Consider the following 22,398-nt stretch of genomic DNA (forward strand, 5'->3'; position numbering starts at 1 on the left):
CATAAGTTCACCTAGAATATTTTGCAGGATACACAGCATGACAAAATTTCACTTTTAGAAGTTAACAAAAAAGATTATTTTTTAAAATGATGGAATAAGTTAGAAAACTGCAATTGTGAAAAGCCCAATGGAAAAACATTTAGTCAAAACATTTCAACTAAGTGTGGCCCTCAAATTGTAGTCTACTGCTAGTCTGTGATCTGTGATATACAAGCAAGAATGTTCTTTTTTCTCTTAGATGCACAAATACTCAGGAACTAACTTTTGTGAATTAATTTATTTGATATAAAATAAGAGAAACAAGATAAAATTGAAATACAAATGGAATTGAATTACTCCATGTTGGCGCCTTGTGGGCTGAGCAGTTTAAAATGAATTTGAGAATGCACGGGAACTTGATAATTATACTGAAGCCACCAACTTTAGTTTTATTTATCTATTTTAAATACTGTCAACACTTAGCAGCCTTCTGGTTCCCCGTTACAGTACGTATGCAATTTCAAGACTGCCAAGAAAGTCTTGTACAATCTGATGAGGGTGCTGACTGCTGATGGCTGCCTCCTGCCTATGAGAAATTAAATATGGGTGGTTTTAATGCATGGATGACGTAGTCCCTTACTGGACAGTCTACTTGTACAAACTTAGGAGGACATAGATATGTAAACACACATATTATTAAAGAAATTACTTTTGTTCAAGGTCATGGTCACAGTATTCTTCAGAGATTAATTTCTATATAAAAGAAAAGTTCTCATAAGAAATGTGAAAGATGTGTAAACTTACATATGATGAGATTTGATTTAATAACATCATTTTAGAAAAATTGGAACTGCAAGGAAAACACACTAAACAAGCGATGGTTGCTTTATGCACTTCCATAATTATGGATGGCAATCAAGACAAAATATGGAGTCACCAATTACACTGCAGCTCCTCAAGTGCATCTCTAAACCGTTTCTTTGGTGTCTAAATCCCTTCCACAGAATTCACTATTACTAGGCTTTTGTTCCAACTGTTCCTTCACTTTTTCAGTCCTTAAGTCTGGGAACATTCTGCATTTATCATACAATAATTTGATCAGATCCTGGAGCCCATAAAATCCTTTATAATTTGAAGAATTTAGATTATTCCTGAAACAGAAGTATTGTAGGTGAGATTATATGTTGGGACTAGTTATTCTTGGTTTTGTTTTTCTCCTACAAACTGAAATTAATTAGGAATGGTTTTAAATTTTAATTGCATGCAAAATTAAATTATTAAGCAAAGTCTTTGTTAAGGTTCTTCTCCAGTCCCTGCCTGAAGATGCACCACTGGATTATGATGCTTTTAATTGTTGGAATATAAAAATAATTTCAGATTCAGTGAACATGCTAATTTGTTCACTTTGTTGCAGTAAGTAACCTAAGGGTGCTGTCTACCAAAAACAGTCACAGCGAGCCAAAACAGTCAGTCTCATCTGTGTGCACCATCATCATAAGTGGAAAAAGAAAATAGAAATACATTAACAAATTTATCAGTCTGGCTCCATCACACCGTTGAACACAATAATAGTCATCTCGGCAGCCACCAGAGCACCCTGCTTATTCACTTCAGTCCTTTAGAATGACTTTTGCTCTCAGGATCGAGGACTGAAGTCTGTTTAGAATAGTTTCTGTAGCTTTATTTTAAAAGTAACATAGAAAATATTCATGGTTATTCATTAAAAAGGTAATGATGTCATCTGGTATTAAGAGTTTCTTCCACTCAGATCAGGAACTGCCTGTGGAAATTGCACACAAGTCAGATATTTCTCAGTGGAGAACTGAGACTCGTGAGGCAGCAGGCAGACCCTGTCTGCATGACTGCACTCAGGTTTTGCAGAAGGCTGAGTATTGATAAGAATAGGTTTTACTTCAATTTAAGTCCAACTAAACGCATAAGAGCTCTTTCATTGATTACAAATGACTTTGAATCAAGCCCCCTTGTTTCCCATCTTACTTAATCTGGGGTCTGCTAACAGTATTGTTTCCCAATGAAATGCTCGTCATGCTCTGATAATATCTATAGTTTGTTGAGCAAGTTCCTGTCTTCCAAAAGATGAGGCTATGGCTTTTATTCACATCACTGATGTACTCTGTACTGTCCTGGGTGAAGTGACCCATAAAAAATGGTCAAAACATTTTGAGCCATTTCTTTTCTTCAGAGCGCTTTTCTTGCAGGAAGTGTAAGTAACACTGAAAGGAAGAAGCTTTACTACTTTTCTCTGCTGATGATCTGGACATGAGGTCTGTCAAACAACTGTTCCACATCCCTGGTCCTTCCCTGCCCACCTATTTCAGTGGAGCATCTACCCCTGGGGAAAGCAGCCATGTGCCACAATGGCAGTTCTCGTGTCTTACAGGGGCCACATGCAAGGAACAATCCTTACACATGACAACTGCACAAGGGCTGGGGTGAGCCATACTCTCTCCCCAAACTAGCATTTTGTCTATTTTTGTCTGGCTAGCAGAGTCAGCACTTTAGGAATGCCTACGTAATAGTTATATTTGTCTGATCCCTCGAGGCTATGTCCACAAGCTTAATCCACCTACTTAAATTTGACACAAGTTGACAGGTCTTTGCCACAAAAAGCATTTAGTGGCCATCCTCATGCTCTTTGACATATGACAGTCACTTTAATATGCTGCTGTTACACAGACAGATATCCTACCTGTATCCATGATGATGCAGCTATAGTCCTGATTTCCCTTTCAGGTAAATGGAAGAAAACCCTCTGGTCAGACTGGGTGAGATCCTGAATCCCTTGGCTGTTCAGACCAGAGTCTTTGATGGGAGAAATTAGTGCAGGAGACTTTTTCCTCCCTCTTTGTGCATGTTCCAGCTCAGTGATGGTGGAAATGCTATCTTTAGACTTTGTGCAATCCCTGATTTAATGCTCAAGGTCATTGCCTTCACCTAAGGGAAAAAACCCAAACAAACCACTACTCATTTTCCAATATCATTGAGGGTTTCTAAGACTACCCAAACCAAACCTGGTTGTGAGTACAGAGTTGCAAGATGAGAAGGGTTATCCAGCCAGGCCTCTTTCCACTGTGCTTGCTGATAACCTGTAGCTTGCAAATGGTCTGAACTGCAAGTCTCCTGAATACTTTCCTCCCAGCACAGTAGTAGAGTGGACCTGGACGCTGTTTTAGAACAGGCAACATGCCTTGTTATGTTTACACTCCAATGTGAAAAGTAATATATATATGATGTCAGGGAGTTTCTATGCTCGTTGCTGTAACAGAAGCCAGTGGAAGTGGCAATTTAGAACCGTTGAAAACTGGCCACCACACGTAAGCACCCTGCCAGTTCCCTGCCAAAGCTTCTTGTGGTTATTGCAGGTTGGATGTCACTGCAGCCAGACCTAAAATGGAATCGAAATTTTAAATACTGATAGTCCCAATTTAACATGGTTCTTAAGTATTTCCACAACTTTAGCACATGGGTAATCTCATGGAACTTTTTAAAGCTTAGTTATCTATATGCATAGCAAGAGATTTTAAGTCTTATTTTATCTGAAAAATCGAACATAGTAAATGTGGAACAGTGATGGAAATTGTTGGTAATAGGTCAAGCTGCATCTCCTGCTGATTTTCAAGAGTGTATGTGTGCGTGTATAATTATAAATCACAAATAAAAATGTCTTGGCTCTAAGTGCTCATATCCTATATCAAACTGGATCCTGAATGCATCTCATGACATGACTGAAGCATGAAAGCATTTCTGGAGATATTATCCAAGTGACAGTTGTGTTTTCACTTCATTTGCTAACTACACTTTTTAATATACTATTATTTCTGAGTAGCCTCGTAGAAAGGAAGGACTGCTAAGTTAACTCCTTGTCTTGCTGTAGAATGATATACAGCCAGCCGCTTTACAAGTTTCACAACCAATGAATAAACCAAGGTCTATGTTTAGCATGACAAAACTTGACTCCTTAAATAAAGAACCGCAAAGAAGAGACCATTACCTTTTGTCTTAGAAACTGTGAGGCAGAAGTTAACTTTCGTTGCTTAGTAGAAGGCCCAGTTGACGTTATGGTATCATTGCAGTGGTAACTGGACCTTCAGCAGCCTGTTTCCCCTGTAGCTGAAGAGGCATCCTTACAACCCAGTGAAGAACACTGCTCCCAAGGGGCCGCGGAGGGCATGCCGGAGGCAACACTCCACCACCCGCCTGCCTGACAATGCCTTGACAGAGCACCATATTAGGCAATGGGGCTGTTGGGAACGGCATCTGGGAACTCCAGTGAGCATGTCTCCTAGGGAAGAAACACAACCGTAAGCTGCTGGTTGAGGGCACAGAGCCCTTTCCTGGCTGACAAGCCTGTTGCAGAGGTCAGCCAGAGAGGGCTATCATTCTTTGGGGAGGTGGAAACTACTCAGTGCTATTAATGGTTTTTTTCCTGGCTGTCCTCAGGAATGGAACTGTAAGCCAAGCATGACCATGAAAGGGGTCCCACATGGTCAGAAGATTATGTTGAAGTATCTCCCATGTCTCTGCCACCCTCAGTGCCTGGAACTCCCCCCCTCCCTTCCTTTTTTCCTCGCACACCATACTTCAGGTCTCTCCCCTGAGCTCAGTTCTTGCCTCATTTTTCCTAGCAATAGCCCAAACAGCCTTGAATTATGGTTTAGGAAAGAAACCACTGACTTCTTGGTCTGGCTTCAGTCATTATCCCATCACAGAATTGCTGAATAGCTGAGACTGGAAAGGACCTTTGGAGATTGTCTAGTCCAAACACCCTGCTTGGAACAGGGTCAACTAGAGTAGGTTGCATATGTCATTGCTTAGGTTTTGAGTATCTACTTCTATGTCTGCATGTATGAGATGAAGTTTAGACTATATTAACAATATTTCAGGTCTGGTCTGTGCTGTAGAGTTTGGCTAACATCTGTGTCTACTGCCAGGTAAGACAGGACCTATGTGTGATTTCTGACCAACACTACTGTGTGATAATGCTATGAAATACCCTTCAAGATGAGATAAAAACTCAAGGCAAGCCCCTGCTAAGGCTCATAACCCTTTCATTTGAACCTGGAAAGTGTTTAGTTTGGTGAGATTTTGTTTATAAATTTTGGCTCTTGCTGGTGAGCCAGGGAGAATTTTGTAATTCAATGTTCATAAGAATACTCTCTGTTTCTAGCTACTAAATTTCAAAACGACAAGTATACAGTCAATAATTTTCTGCTTTTCCATGCAAGAAACATCGCTCCATGCCACAGAGATGATATTTTATTCTCAGTGGAAGCTGTGAGAAATGTCATAATAGTAAAGGGGATATGTTCCAAGATGTATTTTTTTGTGGTGCAATTTTCATATGAAAAATTTAAATATTTTCCTAAGCCGCAAAGCAAAATTTAGTATATTAGTAATTAGACCAGAAAAAATAAATTGCTATGAACCCAAGTAAAGCTATTCTATTATCAGACCCTGTGTCTGTTGGCCTTTAATATATATTCTCCCTTTTATTCTGTATGATGTGTGCTGTGACCAGAACATACGACACTGAGTTCTTCCCTTCCGTAAGGGATTCTCTTTGGACCCTCTGCAAGGATTTGCTATAGCATCTGCATATGTAGCTAGAAGTTCCTAAACTATATCAAATTCACTCACTCAGTTTAAAATTATATTTGTACTAAAGATCTTCCTTCATTTTAAACATTAAATGGATTTGTTGAGAATGGGAAGCATGCTTTAGTTATATTTAGACCTGAGTGCAAAGGAATAGCCTTACCAGCATTTCTGTGCCAGAAATTGAAACTTTGTTTCCTGAATATGACCTGAGGTGGGGTCCCAGAGGTTAATACCCATAACATGACAAAGGTTAGTAAGTGCCATCTACTGTTACAGTTAAGGATTTCAACCTTTTAAATCTTTGCTTGTTGCAAGTAGTTGAAGTCATTGCACTATCTCCAATAAATATTACTATTTTCAATCAGTCTAGAGTCCTAAGGCTTTTACAAGATGAAAATAATCTTCCTTTAGTGTTTTAAAAATAAAGTTTATCTAGTTAATTTGTTCTTATGTTTTTAGATTGGAGAACATGTAATCCCAAAAGGATAACATTTAAACAGAATAAGAAGCCTATTTTCTATATCACATATATGAAAAGGAGGTGATTTAGTTTAAAATGAAAGAAAGAAAACCCAAACATACTGCAGGTCCTATACAGAGCAGCTAAGATGATGTTTTTTTTACTTTCTGTTTGCACTGAACTCTAGATCTAATGGTGTGGTGAGAATGAGAGAAAGGTCTCTGGATTCTCTGTGCATGATCCTCATATGTTAATGGATCCATTACACTTCATGATTGAAGTCATGTCAGATATTATTCCAGTTAATGGAAAGTTTGCTTAACCATAGGATACCATCTGACAGAAAGCATACTGCTGTGGTAACATACATTTAAGCATATGTTCAAGACTAATTGACTTAAAGAAATCAAATCCAAACTTGAAATTCAACTTGGATTCCATGGTACTCCAGAACCGTCCTAAACCCGAATTGACAAATGGTCACGAAAAGTACCCGCCTATGTAAATTAATATGAATACATGCAGGTATATGATCTGCATGTCAGGGAAAGATCTTATTGTCCTCTATCTATAACTAGCTGAAAGGAGGTTGTAGTGAGGTGGATGTTGGTCTCTTCTCCCAAGTAACAAGCAATAAGATGGCCTCAAGTTGCACCATAGGAGGTTTAGGTTGGATATTAGGAAAATTTTTTTCACTGAAAAGGTTATCAAGCATTGGAACAGACTGCCCAGGGAAGTGGTTGAGCCACCGTCTCTGGAGGTATTTAGAAGACGGGTAGATGTGGGATTTGAGGAGATAGTTTAGTGGTGGACTTGTCAGTGTTAGGTCAATGGTTGGACTCAATGTTCTTAAAGGTCTTTTACAACCTAAATTATTCTATGATTCCATGAGTATTATATCTCTCTAGACTGAACAAGTTCAGTACCTTCTCTTCACAGAGCATAAGTTTTAGGCCTCTGACCATTTCACTCTGAAGATTCCATGTGTTGCTTGTGTGAAAGCAAAGAAAATTTGAGAACTGCATTAAAATATTCAACAAACATATACCAGATGTGTGACATATATTTGCTTTTACTTGAAGTTCAATATCTGTCTTCTTTCCTCATTTTTCAGAGATTGAAACTGAAAATGCACCACCACCTCCAGGTTAGTGTCAAAAATGCTAATTTGCACTGTAACACTAACGACAGTAACAACAGTTGCATGAGCCTAGATACTGCATAGCCATAATATGATTTGTGTTCATTGTCCTTTTGAAAGTGAGAGGACAGTAAGAAAATTAAGAAAGACTGCTCCAATAAAATATTCTCACTTTGCTTTGCCTGAATTTTGATTTTTCAGACTCAGTTTCTTGTTTGCATAATGATACAAATGTCCTTCAGTATACAGGAAAATGATGACTGCTTAAATCCTGTGGCTAATTTGATTCTGAACAGCATCTAGTTACCAAAATGCTCCCTTTCATTTCTCCTTGAAGGTACACCATAAGTAAAACTGACAATCAAGCATGGGATTCGTTTCACCTAATTTTAGCCATCTGAATAATAGGTATCTTGGACAAGTTGTTCACCAGTGATCCACCTACGACCAGTGGAGCAGATCCTGGGTCATACATGCTCATCCACTGGGCGTTTCCTGGATAACCTATCTAAAATGTCGCTGGATGTCTATGTATAGGCAATTCACCCGAAGAGTCTGTTTGTCTAGATTGAAGTGGGTGAATAACTTCCAGAAAGCCAAAGTTAGTTGAGGTGAAACTCATTCATGAGGACTAGGGCTCCAGGTAAAGCTGAAGCTCTGCGCAAAGCTGCTCCAGTTTCTTTAATGGGAGCTGGAAAGGCAAGCAAGCCTTTGAATTCTGGGTTTGGCTTGCATTGAGTAACTGGAATTACACTCCCAGATGCTGGTTAATACACATTATGCATCTCTAATTTATCCATTTGGTAAGTTTTATTCTCTGTGTAGCTACCTAAGCAGCAATACCAAACAGAACAAATACTCTTCAGGTGTTAAACCTGCATTTACTTACAGTCTTGCAAATTGTCATTTTACGAGGCTGATTCAAGACATTTTTATTTAAATGATACACTCTTTCATTAAAAAATTAAAAAGTCTGGACTAGTAGAATTTGCCACAAGGAGTTTAATGTTTAAATAACCTATATATTGTTTTTATGTTAGGACAAACTCTTTTATATTGCATACATTTGTAAGGAAAGATAATTGAAATTTTATTCATGTTGGTTGTATTTTACTCAACCGTAATATGTGTACAGTTGATATTGAAGTAATTAATTTCAAAATAGTCACACTGAGGTTCTTATCTGATGTACTTTGTAGTTGAATTCATGCTCTTCATCAGTCTTAACCTTTAACTAGATCTCAAATGAGAAACTGCTTTTTGTAAACGGAAAGGAATAGCATCTCAGAAGTATTAAATTTAAAAAATCTATTAACGTTTTCAAATAAATAAAAATTTCTTTGTTTCTATTTAAATACACAGAATTAAACACAAAATCACACCTATAACCCCCTTCCTTTTCCCCATATATGTACTTCTGTAAACCAGTGAGGGTGTCAGTAGGCCTTTATGGTTAGGCACAGACCAAACTGGGGTACTTCTAAGATGGAAGTGCCAGTTACTTCTCCTAGCTTCCTTGTGCCCGACTCAGAATGCTGTCATCTTGGATTACCAAGTGCTACCACACAAAGAGGGAAGTTGGTTGTTCAAAATCCAAATGCTATAGCATATACATAGTTTATTGGACATAATCTGCATTTTGAACTCTAACAGGAAAATTTTGGGAAGTCATTGTAAGAGCTCCTTCTAGATCTCAATGTCAAGCCAGAAGGTTGATATACTTAGCCCTGATGAGGTTTTCAGGTGAGATTTAGACATGTTACCACCTACCAAGAATGGTGAATTCTCCTAATCCCAGTTCCTAGCAGGAAAGGAAAGTGTTACTGTAGCAAAATTCCCATTAAAAAGGAACAGGTTTGACCATCTGGCCACGATGAACAACCTGACAACTGGAGCTTGGAAATTTAGGGAATCCAAACAGAAGCGTGTGGGAGTCTGTCAGGTTTCCAGAATATGGACTTGTCTTCCAAATTTCAAGTTTTATTTTCATAGTTACCATGGCTATGCACATGTGAACAAGAAATCAGGATAATCATAATATCAGCAGGGTCTTGTAGATATTTTCTCCGTGGCTTAAGAGTTATGTTACCTTCACCTTGACAATGTTAAATCATTGAACTTCATCCAAACCCATGGTATCTCAGGCAGTTGACAGGTAAGTTTGCCATAGAAAGTCATTGTTCACAGGCAATAGAATATTGAGTGTTTAGACCTTGAAGACAGCACAATTCATATGATTTGACGAGTATGCAAATTGAATGAGATAAGAAACCAAAGAGAATAGGAATCTTGTCAAATCTTGAAAGAGAGAAAGCACAGACGTTTCTATTTTGTTGAAAATACAGTCCAAGTTTTTTCATACATAAGAGGTCAAAGATAATTCACATTCACCTTCTTGAAGTAGAGGACAAGCTGGCAACTCTTCTGATCAAGAAAACTAAAACCAAATAGCTTAGGAAAGATGATGATAAAGAGTTAAGAACACCCTCAATAACTCTCTCTGTGGTGTACTTTGTCTTAAGGATAAACCAGTTAGGGTGATGGAGCTCTAGGTATCATTAATATTTGACAGTATCTGTTGTCTGATCCGTTTCCATTCAAATTAACAATATGGAACTAATTACAAAGGTTTTTGAAACCTAAGAGCTTCAGGAGACTAACAAGAGATTAACAACTGCTACTTCTGAAAAAAACTTGATATTTTTCTTCCACAGAGTACAGGAAATTCAATCTCATATGACATTCAAAACATAGAAAATGCATTGATACACAGTTGTAAAATGCTTTGTGGGATTACAACTGTATATTACATATACATGTATATCAATAATTCATTAATTTTGTTTTTTCAATACTAGCAGAACCTAGAATATTGCTGTATTTTTTAATGCTGTGTAAGTTTTTCTTTTTACTTTAAGATCCTCTCAAAAATATACTTGTACTTCCTACACAGAACAAAAAACACCACAGGAGGGTGAAACTGGAAAGGGTAAAGGTGAGTCTGAAATCATACTTTTAAAATGGGCAGTAAAGAGAACATTCCTAAATGCTGTTCTGACGCTGGATTGCTTGAACTTTAATTCAGAATTTTGGTGCCAAATTTCAGAAGTGTGATGTGAAGCTTCCCGGATCCTTTTTCTGCATGACTTATCCAGCACAAGGAAAATACGATACTTATGAGTATCTTAAAAAATTCTGCAAACACAATTGACACTTTAGCAGCAGTATTTATACAGAACATTTAATTAATAGATCATATTTCAATTGATTTGCATGAGCAGAAAGCCAGGTTTATGTGAGCCTGGATGTTGACACTGAGCAAGCTTGCTAAAACTCAGATACTATGCACACTGGTAGCTTTTAGATAAAGTGCACAATCTCCTACTGTCATCTAAGCTGTTTCTATTCTACCACAGAAACTTGATATTGCATATTTTACCTTTCAGCAAAGTCCAATACATTTTTTTTCATCTGAAAGAGAAATCATACATTCATCTTTCTGTCCTCACTGGAAGTCCAGCACTTGAGCTCATTACAAGTTCTAAAAAAAATCTCTTTGAGGATTGTCTGCTGTGAACAAACACATGACTATTCCACTAGCAATGCGTGTAAAAATCAGCTCCCTTTTTAATTTATATTTCTGTGCTGCTGAGATTAGACTCCAGCTCTGTTGGCAATTCTTCCAGTTATGAAGATACATTTTGAGGGAACTGGGCCAAATTCTGCTCCTCTTGTACTCCCTGCCCAAGTAGAATTCAAACAGCTCATCTGTTTATTTTGAAAGCAATAACCTTTTATTTTTCTTCATTCTGATAAAAGGCTAAACCAGACCAAAATATACTTACAACTGATGCAATGCTTGCTTTTCATTTGGCACGGTTATGCTTTTTCATGGCAAATCAAGAAATGGCTTGCTTGAAAATATATTCTGGCTTTTGGTCTCTTCCAGACAAAATCTTGCCTTTTAGACAGACTGGATGCATATTTGATACTTGCAGATTTATTTGGCAGAGGTGTGCATGGCTATTTTTCTCAGCAAAGCCAAAATATAAACACTGAGAGTGTGTGATTCAAGCACCCGTCTGAAAATAAAAATGCTGAACCAAGATTCAATGCATGTTATTTTGCCGGCTACCTTTGCATTGAGCAATTATCTTGACACACAACATTTCGTGCAAGTAACCAAATCTGTCATCTTGGTAATGGAAACACGGTTCAAGAACAATTTGCATGCCTAATGACAGGAAAAAAGATTAAGGCCTTGCCTCAAGCTATTCCAGCAGTTAGTTCTGCTTGCTTTAATTTTGATATGAGAGAAATGTTTGTTCTCAATCTGAACATGGATGATATTTTCCCCACTGCTTACACGTCTACATTTTACCAAATAAAAAGAAAACATGGTAGGTATCTTATGAAATACTTTTATTATCTTTTTATACACTATTATATTTCTGTTTTGAATTTAGTGAAGAACACAGTTATTTGCTAAGGGAAAAATGCTTTCTTGGTGCTTACACTGTCTAAGATGATTTTACTACCAAAAAAATTCAGATCCTAATATGGGAAGTGTTTCCTGTTTCAGCCCATGGTGGCAGCAACCACCCCAGTAATAATTCCAGTGAAAGTCTGAATACCAATATATGGGAAGAATGACCTTCTGCCATGCTCCAGTGAAACTGTCACCTCTGCAAAGCAATGTACATGTCATTGCCAGACACTCAGTAGCAATTTTTTAAAAAAATTAGATATAGTGCCTATCAGCTCCTCTTTTGTTAGAGTATCACCAAGTAAGGGAAAGTATATTTTCTTAGAGTGATTCTGCCAGAAGAAAATCTTTATAATGGTGAGCATAATACACAAAACAGGAAAAGGTTCCATTTTTCCAATATGTCCAAAGTCATTTAGAACAGAAAATGAGCAGTTCAACAAGAAAATTATGACTGTACCAGCTAGAGGTTAACTTTTGTATAAGCTATTTCTAAAACTCTTTCTGTAGCTTGAGAAGAAACATATTTGGGTACTTCCCTGAATGGGAATGAGATGGGAAAGATTTCATATCTAATTTCACAGGAGTTCTGCAATACCTGTGTGTTAGCAGTTGTGACCTGTTTGCTGATAACTTATAGGAAGCAGCACACCATAGTAACCTGAGAAAATCCCTCTCTGCAGCACAGTCAGGCTGTGCTGGAATCTGGCATCTAGGAAGGCAAGCGTGATACTCCACGTAAACCGTGTAGTCCATAATTTTCACCTCATTTCTATGACAAAGTTAACAGCAGAAGTTAGGAAGCTAGAGCATACCTATCTGTGTGTCTGTTTTACTGTTCTATTTCTTTTTAGTAGTTGTCTGTGTGAAATTACGTATTTATGTTCCTTTATGTTCACTGTAAAGTTAAGAAATGGCAGACAGTGTGATAAAGTCTGCTGTTTTGTGGTTATTTCGCTGTAAATCAGTAGCTCTTGCATAGAAAAATCTTTTATACAATTTCTAGTTTCAAAACCATCTGAAATAATGTTGTAAAAATTTAGGATATATATGATCATCCATTTTATTTGCAGAGAAAAAAGTGATTCAGCAGAAATCCCACCAAATTTATTATGTTATCTTATACTCATTCAATTTAAATTCTCCTGCCTTTGTTTTTAATTTTAGCATTATTTTACAGATTGAATATTGTTAGAATTGTGTTCCCACTTGCTGGAATAATAACTGAATTTTAATATAAATTTTCTCATTCCTTTTTTAGGTCATACCCAGCCATTCAGAGAGCTACTAAAATTTCTGCATGTTTTACTGACACCTTTTTCTCTAGGTTCCATCCAACCATCTACTAAAATGTTCACATTTCATCCTTGTATTTTTCCAGGTTTCACTTATCCATTCACCTCTCTACTAAAACTTTGCTTTCTGTATGTATGTACTTCATTTACCATTTCCAAAGTGCCAAGTCCCCTCTATGGGACTGCTGAATACTCTTTGAAAATCAGATGGGTAACTGAAGGCAAAAAAAAAAAAAAAAAGTAAATTCTTAGTCTCAGAAGGGTTAAACTGTGCTCAGTAATTTCAGCATGAACCAAGACGATTCAGCCAATTAGTTGAGTTACTCTGTGTTTATGTACCATGAAGAGAATGGTTCACTCTTTGTGGTGTTTATCTACCTCCTGCCTTAGCCCTGAACACTTGCTCCAGGGTGCAGTAGCACAGATGGACGTTAAGGTCCTCCGAAGTCACCTGCAGCTGCAAAACAGTGTCTCTTCCCTGTTCACTGTTCTGCCTGTATACACCTTCCATATCTCTCGTGCCAGCTCCCGTGGCTGTCAGTGAGTGAGAGCAAGGAACAACAAAGAAAGATTAATCAGTTTCCCAGCTCTGTTAGCTGATTAAATCAGGTTAGAGATGCTCCTCCAGTGAAGTCAATTCCAAAATCCCCCTGTTCAGTTATGTAGCACCAGGCTTTTGACATTGACGCATGTCTTTCAAGTCTTCTTTTAAACAGTTAAAAAATAGAAAAGTAAAATAATACATTGATATGATTTTTCCACTTCTTCAAAACATTATCAATAACGTGACGTGGCAAAGAATAACAGCTCCTACTTTTGTGTGGTAGATTTCAAATCAAGGGAAAGCAGAAGGTCTAAAATTCTTTATATCAGTAGTTCACATATGAATCAGTAGTTATTGTTTGTATTTTGACAGATTTTTCTACACTCTTGATGTCTCAGCAGTCAGAATTTTTAATATTGAGATTACACTAGCTGTGAGTATAAAAAAAAAATTTACATTAGCTTCTGAGATATGGAGTGTTCTTTCCCCCTATGAGACTCCTGATGGAGCTCCAAGAGGCCTGCTCCTCAGTTAAAGTGATCATTTAGATACAAGGAAATAAATGTAAATATCCTGTTTGTTAATGAAAATGTGCCATAGATTAATAGAAGCCAAAGAAGAAATATCTCTATAGAGTAATACATCCTATCGACCAGCTGCCTCCTTCATACCCAGCTCTTGTTCATGCAAAAGATTGCTAAATATGTTCCATTAAATGTTTACTTGGAGAAAATAATGATAGTAAACTAATGATCATAGTTCTACCACTCAGTCTGGTATTTTTTAAATTTTTGTTATCTTTAAATAGAATTTACTGCTAACATAAACAATCATTCATCACAGAAAGCATCCGTTGAACCATTTTTCATCTTTATTCAATAGTCAGTTCATTTCGTCCTAGAAGCCTGAGATATAAGGAATGATGGATTGATAATTACCCATTTGTAAAAGCAATTCCACTGGCATGTATTGTTTTCATATTCCTTCACTTTACAGCACATTCAATTGTGCTTTCATTTTGATACTTCTGAAACGTTGCTTGTTTTGATTTGTTTGTGTTTGATGTTAACATTTTGTTTGAAAAATGATAGATTACACTGGAGAAACTTCAGCAATCCCTCTGCAAAACTAATAACACCTTTTGTTGGTTTAGTTTTTCAAATGTTTAAAGAAAATAGAAGTCAAATAGAGTGGTTCTTTAATAATGTGATTATCATACATCATCATGTACGGTGCATCACATCAGATGTTTTATGCTGATTGATCTTAATTATTTTTTTCATATTCAAGCCATCATCAACCACAATAGTGACATTATTGACAAAAAGAACTGGAAGTACACTTTATACTTCCATGAAATATGGAGAAAGATTTGCAGCGGTATTACTTAGCCTTGCATTCCTTTAGTTGTTAGTACCGTAAGTTAAAACATCTGACATGACTTCATCGTTACTGTGCTTTCGCTGGAAATCAACATCTTCAACATATGCTTATGCCATAGGATGATGCAGGTGGTGAGAACTCTTCCACTAAATGATTTTTTTTTTCTATGAATAAATTCTTTTTGTAAGATAACACATTAATCATCCTTCATGTGTAGGCCTACCTTTTACAACTGACATCCTCCTCCCAAGGGATTTTTAAAAAGAAGTTTGACGAATCATTTAAAAAGGAATGAGTAAAATGTTATGGGTAGCTATTTAAATGCTACTAACAGATTTTCAATTAGCCTTCCGTGGTTAAGAAAGCATAAAAAATTAATATGACAAATATTTACAAAAATGCAATTATACTTTATGTGTACTTTTGTCATATGCTTACATTTGTCCTTGAGAAAATATAGGAAAATTATAACTTTAAGGTCAAAATCAAAGGATAACTTCAGAATTAAAATTTTTCTTATTCAACTATCTTTTCTTCTGCCTTGAAATGTTCTCCAGATGGTTTTCTGATAATGTAAAAAAGACATGCTATCTTTTCATTATATATGCATTAAATCCTAAATATATCTATTTTATTCTAGCCTTTCAAATGCTACATTAGTAATTTTTTTTTTTTGTATCATTAAGCTTTTAAAACACTAAGATTTTTTGCATATTTTTATCAGAAAATGATATGTCTGAGGTTTCTAGTTGACATCTAAAATTCAGAGAGATGTAGGAGACTTGTAAAGATAAGTCTTTACCTTATTCTGGTTTTCTAATAATCATGACTACAGTGTTTCAGGTTTAATGCCAGTTTCATGGTTTTTTAGGCTTTTGATTTATACAAATATATACCTCAATGTACTCCATGAGATTAAACATTTAAAAATACCTGGATAACAATTGCTTGTAGTGATTTAATACCTGATGATAGTCAGCTTTTAGTGTGATTAAAAGATACAATGCAGTGTGATGATAATATTTCTATCCTTATTTCAAATTGTTGTCTTATGGGGAAAAAAAATGAGTTTTTTATTCCTTGCATTTTAAATTAATATTTTAATATAGAAATTACAAAGTATAAATACAGGGGACTTTTTAACTGTTGCCTATATTGATTTAATGGTGCTGAAAGCATATATGGTGCACATTTTAATTGCAGACATGGACATCAGAGAAATGGCATCTTCCTCAGGTTAGATATGTGACTGACCTTGATTTCATTGTGGCTTTTGTATTTATTGTGGATTACATCTCTAACAAACAGAACCACTCAGCAGCTTTCATATAAACTCATGATTTAATAATAGATCACAGTCCACATCTCATTTTTCTTTACTTGCTTGAGAGATTAAGGTTTACCATTTCAGCTACTGAATTACACAAAGCTTTCTTCATCAGTTTGAAGCTTCCATTGCGAATGCTCCTGACTATTACAATTTCTTTCCCTTTCTTTTGCAGGTTTTACATTTTCACATAGTTGTTTTAAAGCAGATGATCGTCTGTGCTTTCAGTTTCTATATGTCCTTTTTTATTTGTATTTCTTTTCACAGATGAAGATGACACTTCAGTTAGTACTCCACCAGCAGGTTAGGACTGTGATAGTGCTTTGTGTGTGTATGTATGTATGTATTTTTCTCTTGACTATTAATGAAGAAAGACTCCAAACCATTGAACTGAGCTCAAAACATGCTAATTAGAGAAAAAGCTTTTTGAAGTCCCCTACATTAAATAAATCTCTGCTCAGAAGTACAAGAACATCATACGAGATACGTTCCTTTCCAGTTCCTGCTTGAGGTCTTTGGCAGAACTTCTGCCGTTGGAAGGTAAAATATCGATTAGCAGTTCTGAAAGGAACTCCCATTATCTTTTCCTTTCAGCAAACATGGAGTGCATTTTTAAGGTTCGTCTTGAGAGCAAATTCCAGAATTACAAATAAAACAGATGCCTTATGACTTCGAAACAGGTGTATCCACATAACTGTCTATCACCTCACCTTATGCCATATGACCTACAAAGTAATTTGAATGTACTGCTTCAAGTCACTGCTGCCAAGCTGGCAGATAAAATGTCCTTGGTTGTTGGCAGTAAGAGAAATGCAACAGTGCAGGCGTCCATCAGGATAGATGTAACATAGGCAAAATTTCTCCATTGCTTGCTTAACGTGTTTTAAAAATAAACTGTGAATGAAACAGAGATTTTGAACACTAGAAAATGTTTTGCAGTGTGTCAAATGAAAAACATGTTCTTAATTAGCCTCACTGCCCTAAATGATCACATTTTCCTGATTTCTCCCAAAATAATTTACATTATTAACTTTGGGCTGAATGCTATCTGCAAAGTCAGCAACAGTACAATGATCTACAGTACTAGAGGACCCTATTGGTAAAAGATAAATATATAAATAACATTGTAAATCACAAAACCCTAAAAATAAATTTTAACTATTTATCATTATTTTGCACAGCCTAGATAAATAAATAGACTATTGAAATAACTCAAAGTACTGTTCCCTCAGATAAATATTGAACAACATACGTTCATCTGTTGTCTGGAATGACACAAATCATGAAGAAAACATCAGCTTCACAGAACCTTTCTAAATACGAACTACTAAAAAGGAAGCCTTGAATGGGAATTAAACACTAATTTAGATTTTCTAAAGAAAAGAGGGAAGATTTCTGATTTTTTTTTTTTTCTCAGCCATTCACTTCCTTTTTCTGGTATTCTGATAGTTCCTCATAGGTATGGTCCTAAATATCTAGTCTAATCTTCTTGCATGAAGAATCGATGTTCTTAAAATCCCAATGATCTGAGGTCAGATAAACTGTGATCTCGGAGCTGGTGTCATCTAAATTGCTCTTCCCTTTCAGATGGGATATCTAAGCCATCGGAAAGAAAAGATTCAGGTGAGACCTCCTGAAAAACACGATGGAACCTCCAAAATTTACATATTACAACCATTATTATTAACACTTTATTTCTTAGGTAATATTTCAATTTTATTGCATTGTTCATACAGTATCAAGCTGTAGCTATTGAAATGTTTTTAAGTACCACAACAAAGAGGTTTCTAGCAGGTAAACCAAGAATGAGAGAAGGCTTTGCTGCACACAACAGGACATATATCAGTATTTTACACATACATACATACCTATCTATCTATATCTATTTCTATATAGATAGATATGCAACTATTCCCTTCCTCCTCAGCCCACAGGGTGACAGTGGCTTTACCTGAATCCCACACACAGGCCCCAGGAGATTGTAGGAGAATGGCTTCTTCTCACAGCTCAAAGGACAGTGGGGAAAACTTAGTAAAGTCATAACCTCTTTCTTCCTACCCTGGCAGGTAACGCATATCACACCCACTTTTGTGGTTTCAGGATTTGCAGCCTCTGGAACAAAATGAGCAGCAGGTACTTCAACCATGGTTACTGACCTGGCATAGCCGCCTATGCCAGCCCCCTGAGCCAACGTCAAACCCACGTTCTGTTCTGTTTGTTTAATAAATAGGAAAACGTTAATATCTAAAGGTGATGATAATATTTAGGTGTTATTTTATGTGGTACCAAATTAATGACTCTGTGTAAGCTTCTCCATTTATTAATATCCTTTTTCCATTTCACCCTGTGCATATTAGGTTTGTTACTGCACGTGACCAGGTCCTGTACCGAGCATTGTCGCATCATTCTGTTCACACCAGTAACTTTCACGTGTTCTTATGTTGTTTCCACATACTAGCATGTTATACGGGCATAATCTAAACATCTAGATTACATAGAGAGTATATATAGATGTGTATCTATATATATTTGTGTTCCTGTATGTCTGTGTATATGTTTCCATATATGTGTACATACGTGTGTGGATATACATTAATGTCTTTACCTGTATGAAATGTTGTACAAGCAGACATACACAGAGGAGTTAGGCACATCATACATAATTCACTGAAAGACTGAAAGGCAAAGATTTTATAGCAAAACTTCATAGCATTTCTATACCTTTTTTTTTTTTCAAATTCCTAATAGATTTTAGGATAATAAAACCAGTTTGGTTGCATTTTCCCATGGTTGTCATGAGTCATGTTGCATTTGTGAGCAATGGACGTTTTCATGAGTTAAAAAGTTTCCTGCAGCAGTAATCTCTACAGAGTAGGAAGACAATTCTGAGTTCTGGCAAATTAGTTTCTACAGAAAATACTGCGCAGGGAAAGGAACTTTTAATTTTAAAATTTGACCAAGTGAGAAATGTTGTGTGACTGGTTCCTCATTTATGCTAGTTATGAAACCAAAACCAAAAGAGCATTGGACAAAATATAAAAAGTTGCTTTTGCTTCTGAAACAACTAGAATTTCAAGGAGAATAAGGGAGATGCAATTCTGATTTGAAAAAGACAGTTGGCTTTCTTAGTTAGAGATGTACATTTTCACATTTGCTCTGCTCTTCAGTACTACCATGGCAGCACTGACTTTACTCAGTTTCCCCTATGCACTGGTGATAACTCGTCAAAAAAAGGAGATGGCATTTGGACTCTGCAAGTTCTCACATGAAATATGAGAGCCATGCTTTGCCTTTGCAGAAAGGGAGCTGGTAACTGACAGACGTTTACTGCCTTGCTCTCCCTGCCTTGTCTGTTAGGAATCAGCTTTGACCATGGTTTTACATGTATTTACCTGAGATGTAACTGCATAGCACAAAGCCAGGGCTGTTCAGATGAGCAGAAAGATCAGAAATGCACTGCTGTGAGGGTACAGTTCTCCACCCTGGGGAGACAGTGGCTGCTTCTGCTCACTTGCTGCTTCTCTCAGTATCGCTGTTCCTTTTCAGTTCCAAAATCCCACTTCCCAGAAGAGAAGGTGCTGTGTCCAAACATATGACACAATCATTTACATCTTACAAACTGTTTTTCTGTAAAATACCAGCCAGTGCACATGGCAGGACATGGTATTGACTGATCCCCAAACTCTGCTTCTACCATGGTAGAAGAGTACAAGGTTCAAAAGTAAGTTTCATCCCTGCTCTATTTTGTGGTCCAATAGGAAAAACTAGCTTGTACTGAGTTTGGGCTTGAAACCGAAACTATATATCATATGTGTTTTGTTCGTGCTTATAGCTGTTTGTGTTTTCAGAACCTCCATCTCTTCTGAAAAACAAAGAGCTGCCCTTTGTGCATTGCCTCCATAAAGCACTCATGGTTGAATGCTGGTGCCATTCGAATTGCACAGTGCCCATCTTGGCTGATCAGGTTCCCCTCTTTCTCTCCCTGATAGTTTCATTTTCTGTCACCACAGAGGTAGAGTTCTTGCAGGAGTTGTACACAATGTGACAACCAAGCAAGGGATGTCAGTATGAACAAAAACTTACATATCTTTCAGGACATCTGAAGAGAGAGGTAATAGGATTAGAGAGTTTAGTAAGTTCAGGTAAGTGTATCTTAGAGTGAGTAAAAATACACTCAGATGATTGACATTTCCCTCTCTCTCTGCACCTCAGTATGGTCTATTGGAGAAGGAGCTCCAGAAGAGACAGAAAAACGCGATGACTCCCAGAGATCCACTTTATTTGTTGAAAAACCTCAGAGTGGTTCAGTGAGCGTTGGTAAGTGCTTAGAAACAAAACCAAAAGAGACACGGAGGCTGAGGCAAAGCCAGAAAAGGTACGTGCAGTTCCTGTGACACTCAGCTTCTGCCCTCAGCTGCAAGTATTTCCACTGATTTTAGTTGGAGCTGAGCTCCACTCTTCAAAGGCAGAAAGGACTGTACGAAGAGAAACAAAATCCAATTGTTCAATTTAAGACAAGCTTAAAATCTGATAGTTTACGGAACAGTATGGGTAAGAGGTATAGTTTCTGGAGAAGACGGTTACTGTGATGCTGTTGGCTGTACTGTTACTGGTGTATTAGGAAGATCTACCCAAAGTCCTGTAGTGTAGCTTAGAAATTGCTGGGTCAACTTTTGTACCCTACACCTGTGTGTAAAGTAGCAAGTAGACTAATAGGAGCAGCTATGTAGGGAAGTTGGTAGGGTTACCCCCACTGTAACCATTAGCTCTGGCTTAGTCCAGTGGTCTATATACCTGTTAGCAGTTGGAGCTCAGGGAGTAAACTCTCAGATCACATCTTCAGTTTTAATTTCACCTGAGAGGAATCGAGTTTAAGCACTGTGAGAACTTTCTGTGCTGTGAACCAGAGCACAATAAATGGGGACAGCTGGGAGGTTCACTTCCAAACAGCGCTCCTGAGCCATACTATCATGGCAAGGTAGCTACGCCCTAAGCAGTGTAGCAGCAATGGTGAGAAGTTCAGTACAGGCTACTTAATATGTCAGTTGTGTACTTTAATATACTAAGATGTGGCCAGATTTTTTCTTTTTTCTGCATGCCTATTATTTTTCTCGGTTTCTGAGTAGAAAAAGACTATTTGGGGAGGATTTATTAGGAAAATAAATGTATTCTCCACTGGAACCCATGAATGTTAGGATGGAAACTCAGAAGGGGTTGGGCAGTGGTGTTCTGAAAATTGAGCTAACTTTTACTATTCCAAAATTACTATTTAGAGAAGACTCTTTCCCTCTCCTTCTCAGCTTAAAAAAATAATAATAAAAATTCACAAAGAGCTCTGGGCTTTCTTTTCTAGACTGGAGTTTATTCATGTTACAACTGCCTAGTAGCCTAGGAACACCTGTGCTTGTTTTAAGCAAGGAAATTCAAATGCTGGGAACAATTTGCACATGACAACATGGAGTTTTGCCTCAACTAATTTATCCTGCTGCTCAGCATCTCAAGCTCCCCATTGACAAGGGCAGAAGGCTTCCAGACCCCAAATCATTAACCTCTGTATCACTGAAGTACTCCCATAGCCTGTGTGACTCCATCTCATTCTTGCTGTCGTGGTAGAGCTAGCACATGGAGACTGGAAGGAGCAGTAGTAAAAGAAACTTGTACAGACTGACAAACCACACGTTCCTCAATGACTGCATTATTCTTTTCTCTTTTTAAAAGGCGGGAATATTACATTTATAGCCAAAGTAGAAGCCAAAGATCTCCTCCGAAAGCCAAATGTTAAGTGGTTTAAAGGAAAATGGATGGACCTGGCCAGTAAAGCGGGGAAGCACCTGCAGCTGAAAGAGTCCTTTGAGCGTCACACTAAGGTGTGTCTTTGCTTTTCCTTCTTTTGGGGGTGAATCTCCAAAGAGAACTTAAAGCACAGTTTAAGACAACAGGTAGAAATGGAAGAGCAGTGGATTCTAACTCTGCCTTCCCCATGCAGATTTCACCGATGATCTCTGACTCTGTGCAGAAGCAGACTTTTCTGCTCTCCCAGTGCAGGACAAGTAGTGGTGGGGAAATCAAAGTTCTTTCCAGAGCCTTTCATTAAAGTTATTCTTTGCTGCTGGTTTAGGTCTAAAAGATTAACCTTTTAACTTCTGCTTTGTGCAAATGTATCC

General features: G+C 37.2%; 1 protein-coding gene across 4 annotated transcripts in view; it reads left to right on the plus strand.

Moving 5' to 3' along the window:
• MYBPC1 (myosin binding protein C, slow type) overlaps positions 1-22,398 on the plus strand; it is a 77,185-nt gene that overhangs the window by 13,584 nt on the left and 41,203 nt on the right. For all 4 annotated transcript variants that reach the window (XM_026868631.1, XM_026868629.1, XM_026868630.1 and 1 more), the window contains exons 2-7: positions 7,173-7,205; positions 10,153-10,194; positions 16,502-16,537; positions 17,822-17,857; positions 20,447-20,551; positions 21,953-22,101. In XM_026868631.1, the coding sequence (XP_026724432.1) occupies positions 7,173-7,205; positions 10,153-10,194; positions 16,502-16,537; positions 17,822-17,857; positions 20,447-20,551; positions 21,953-22,101 (401 nt within the window). The remainder of the gene's footprint in view (positions 1-7,172; positions 7,206-10,152; positions 10,195-16,501; positions 16,538-17,821; positions 17,858-20,446; positions 20,552-21,952; positions 22,102-22,398) is intronic.

This window comes from Athene cunicularia (genome assembly GCF_003259725.1).
Source record: "Athene cunicularia isolate RWA chromosome 1 unlocalized genomic scaffold, athCun1 chr1_part2, whole genome shotgun sequence".
Classification (NCBI taxonomy): domain Eukaryota; kingdom Metazoa; phylum Chordata; class Aves; order Strigiformes; family Strigidae; genus Athene; species Athene cunicularia.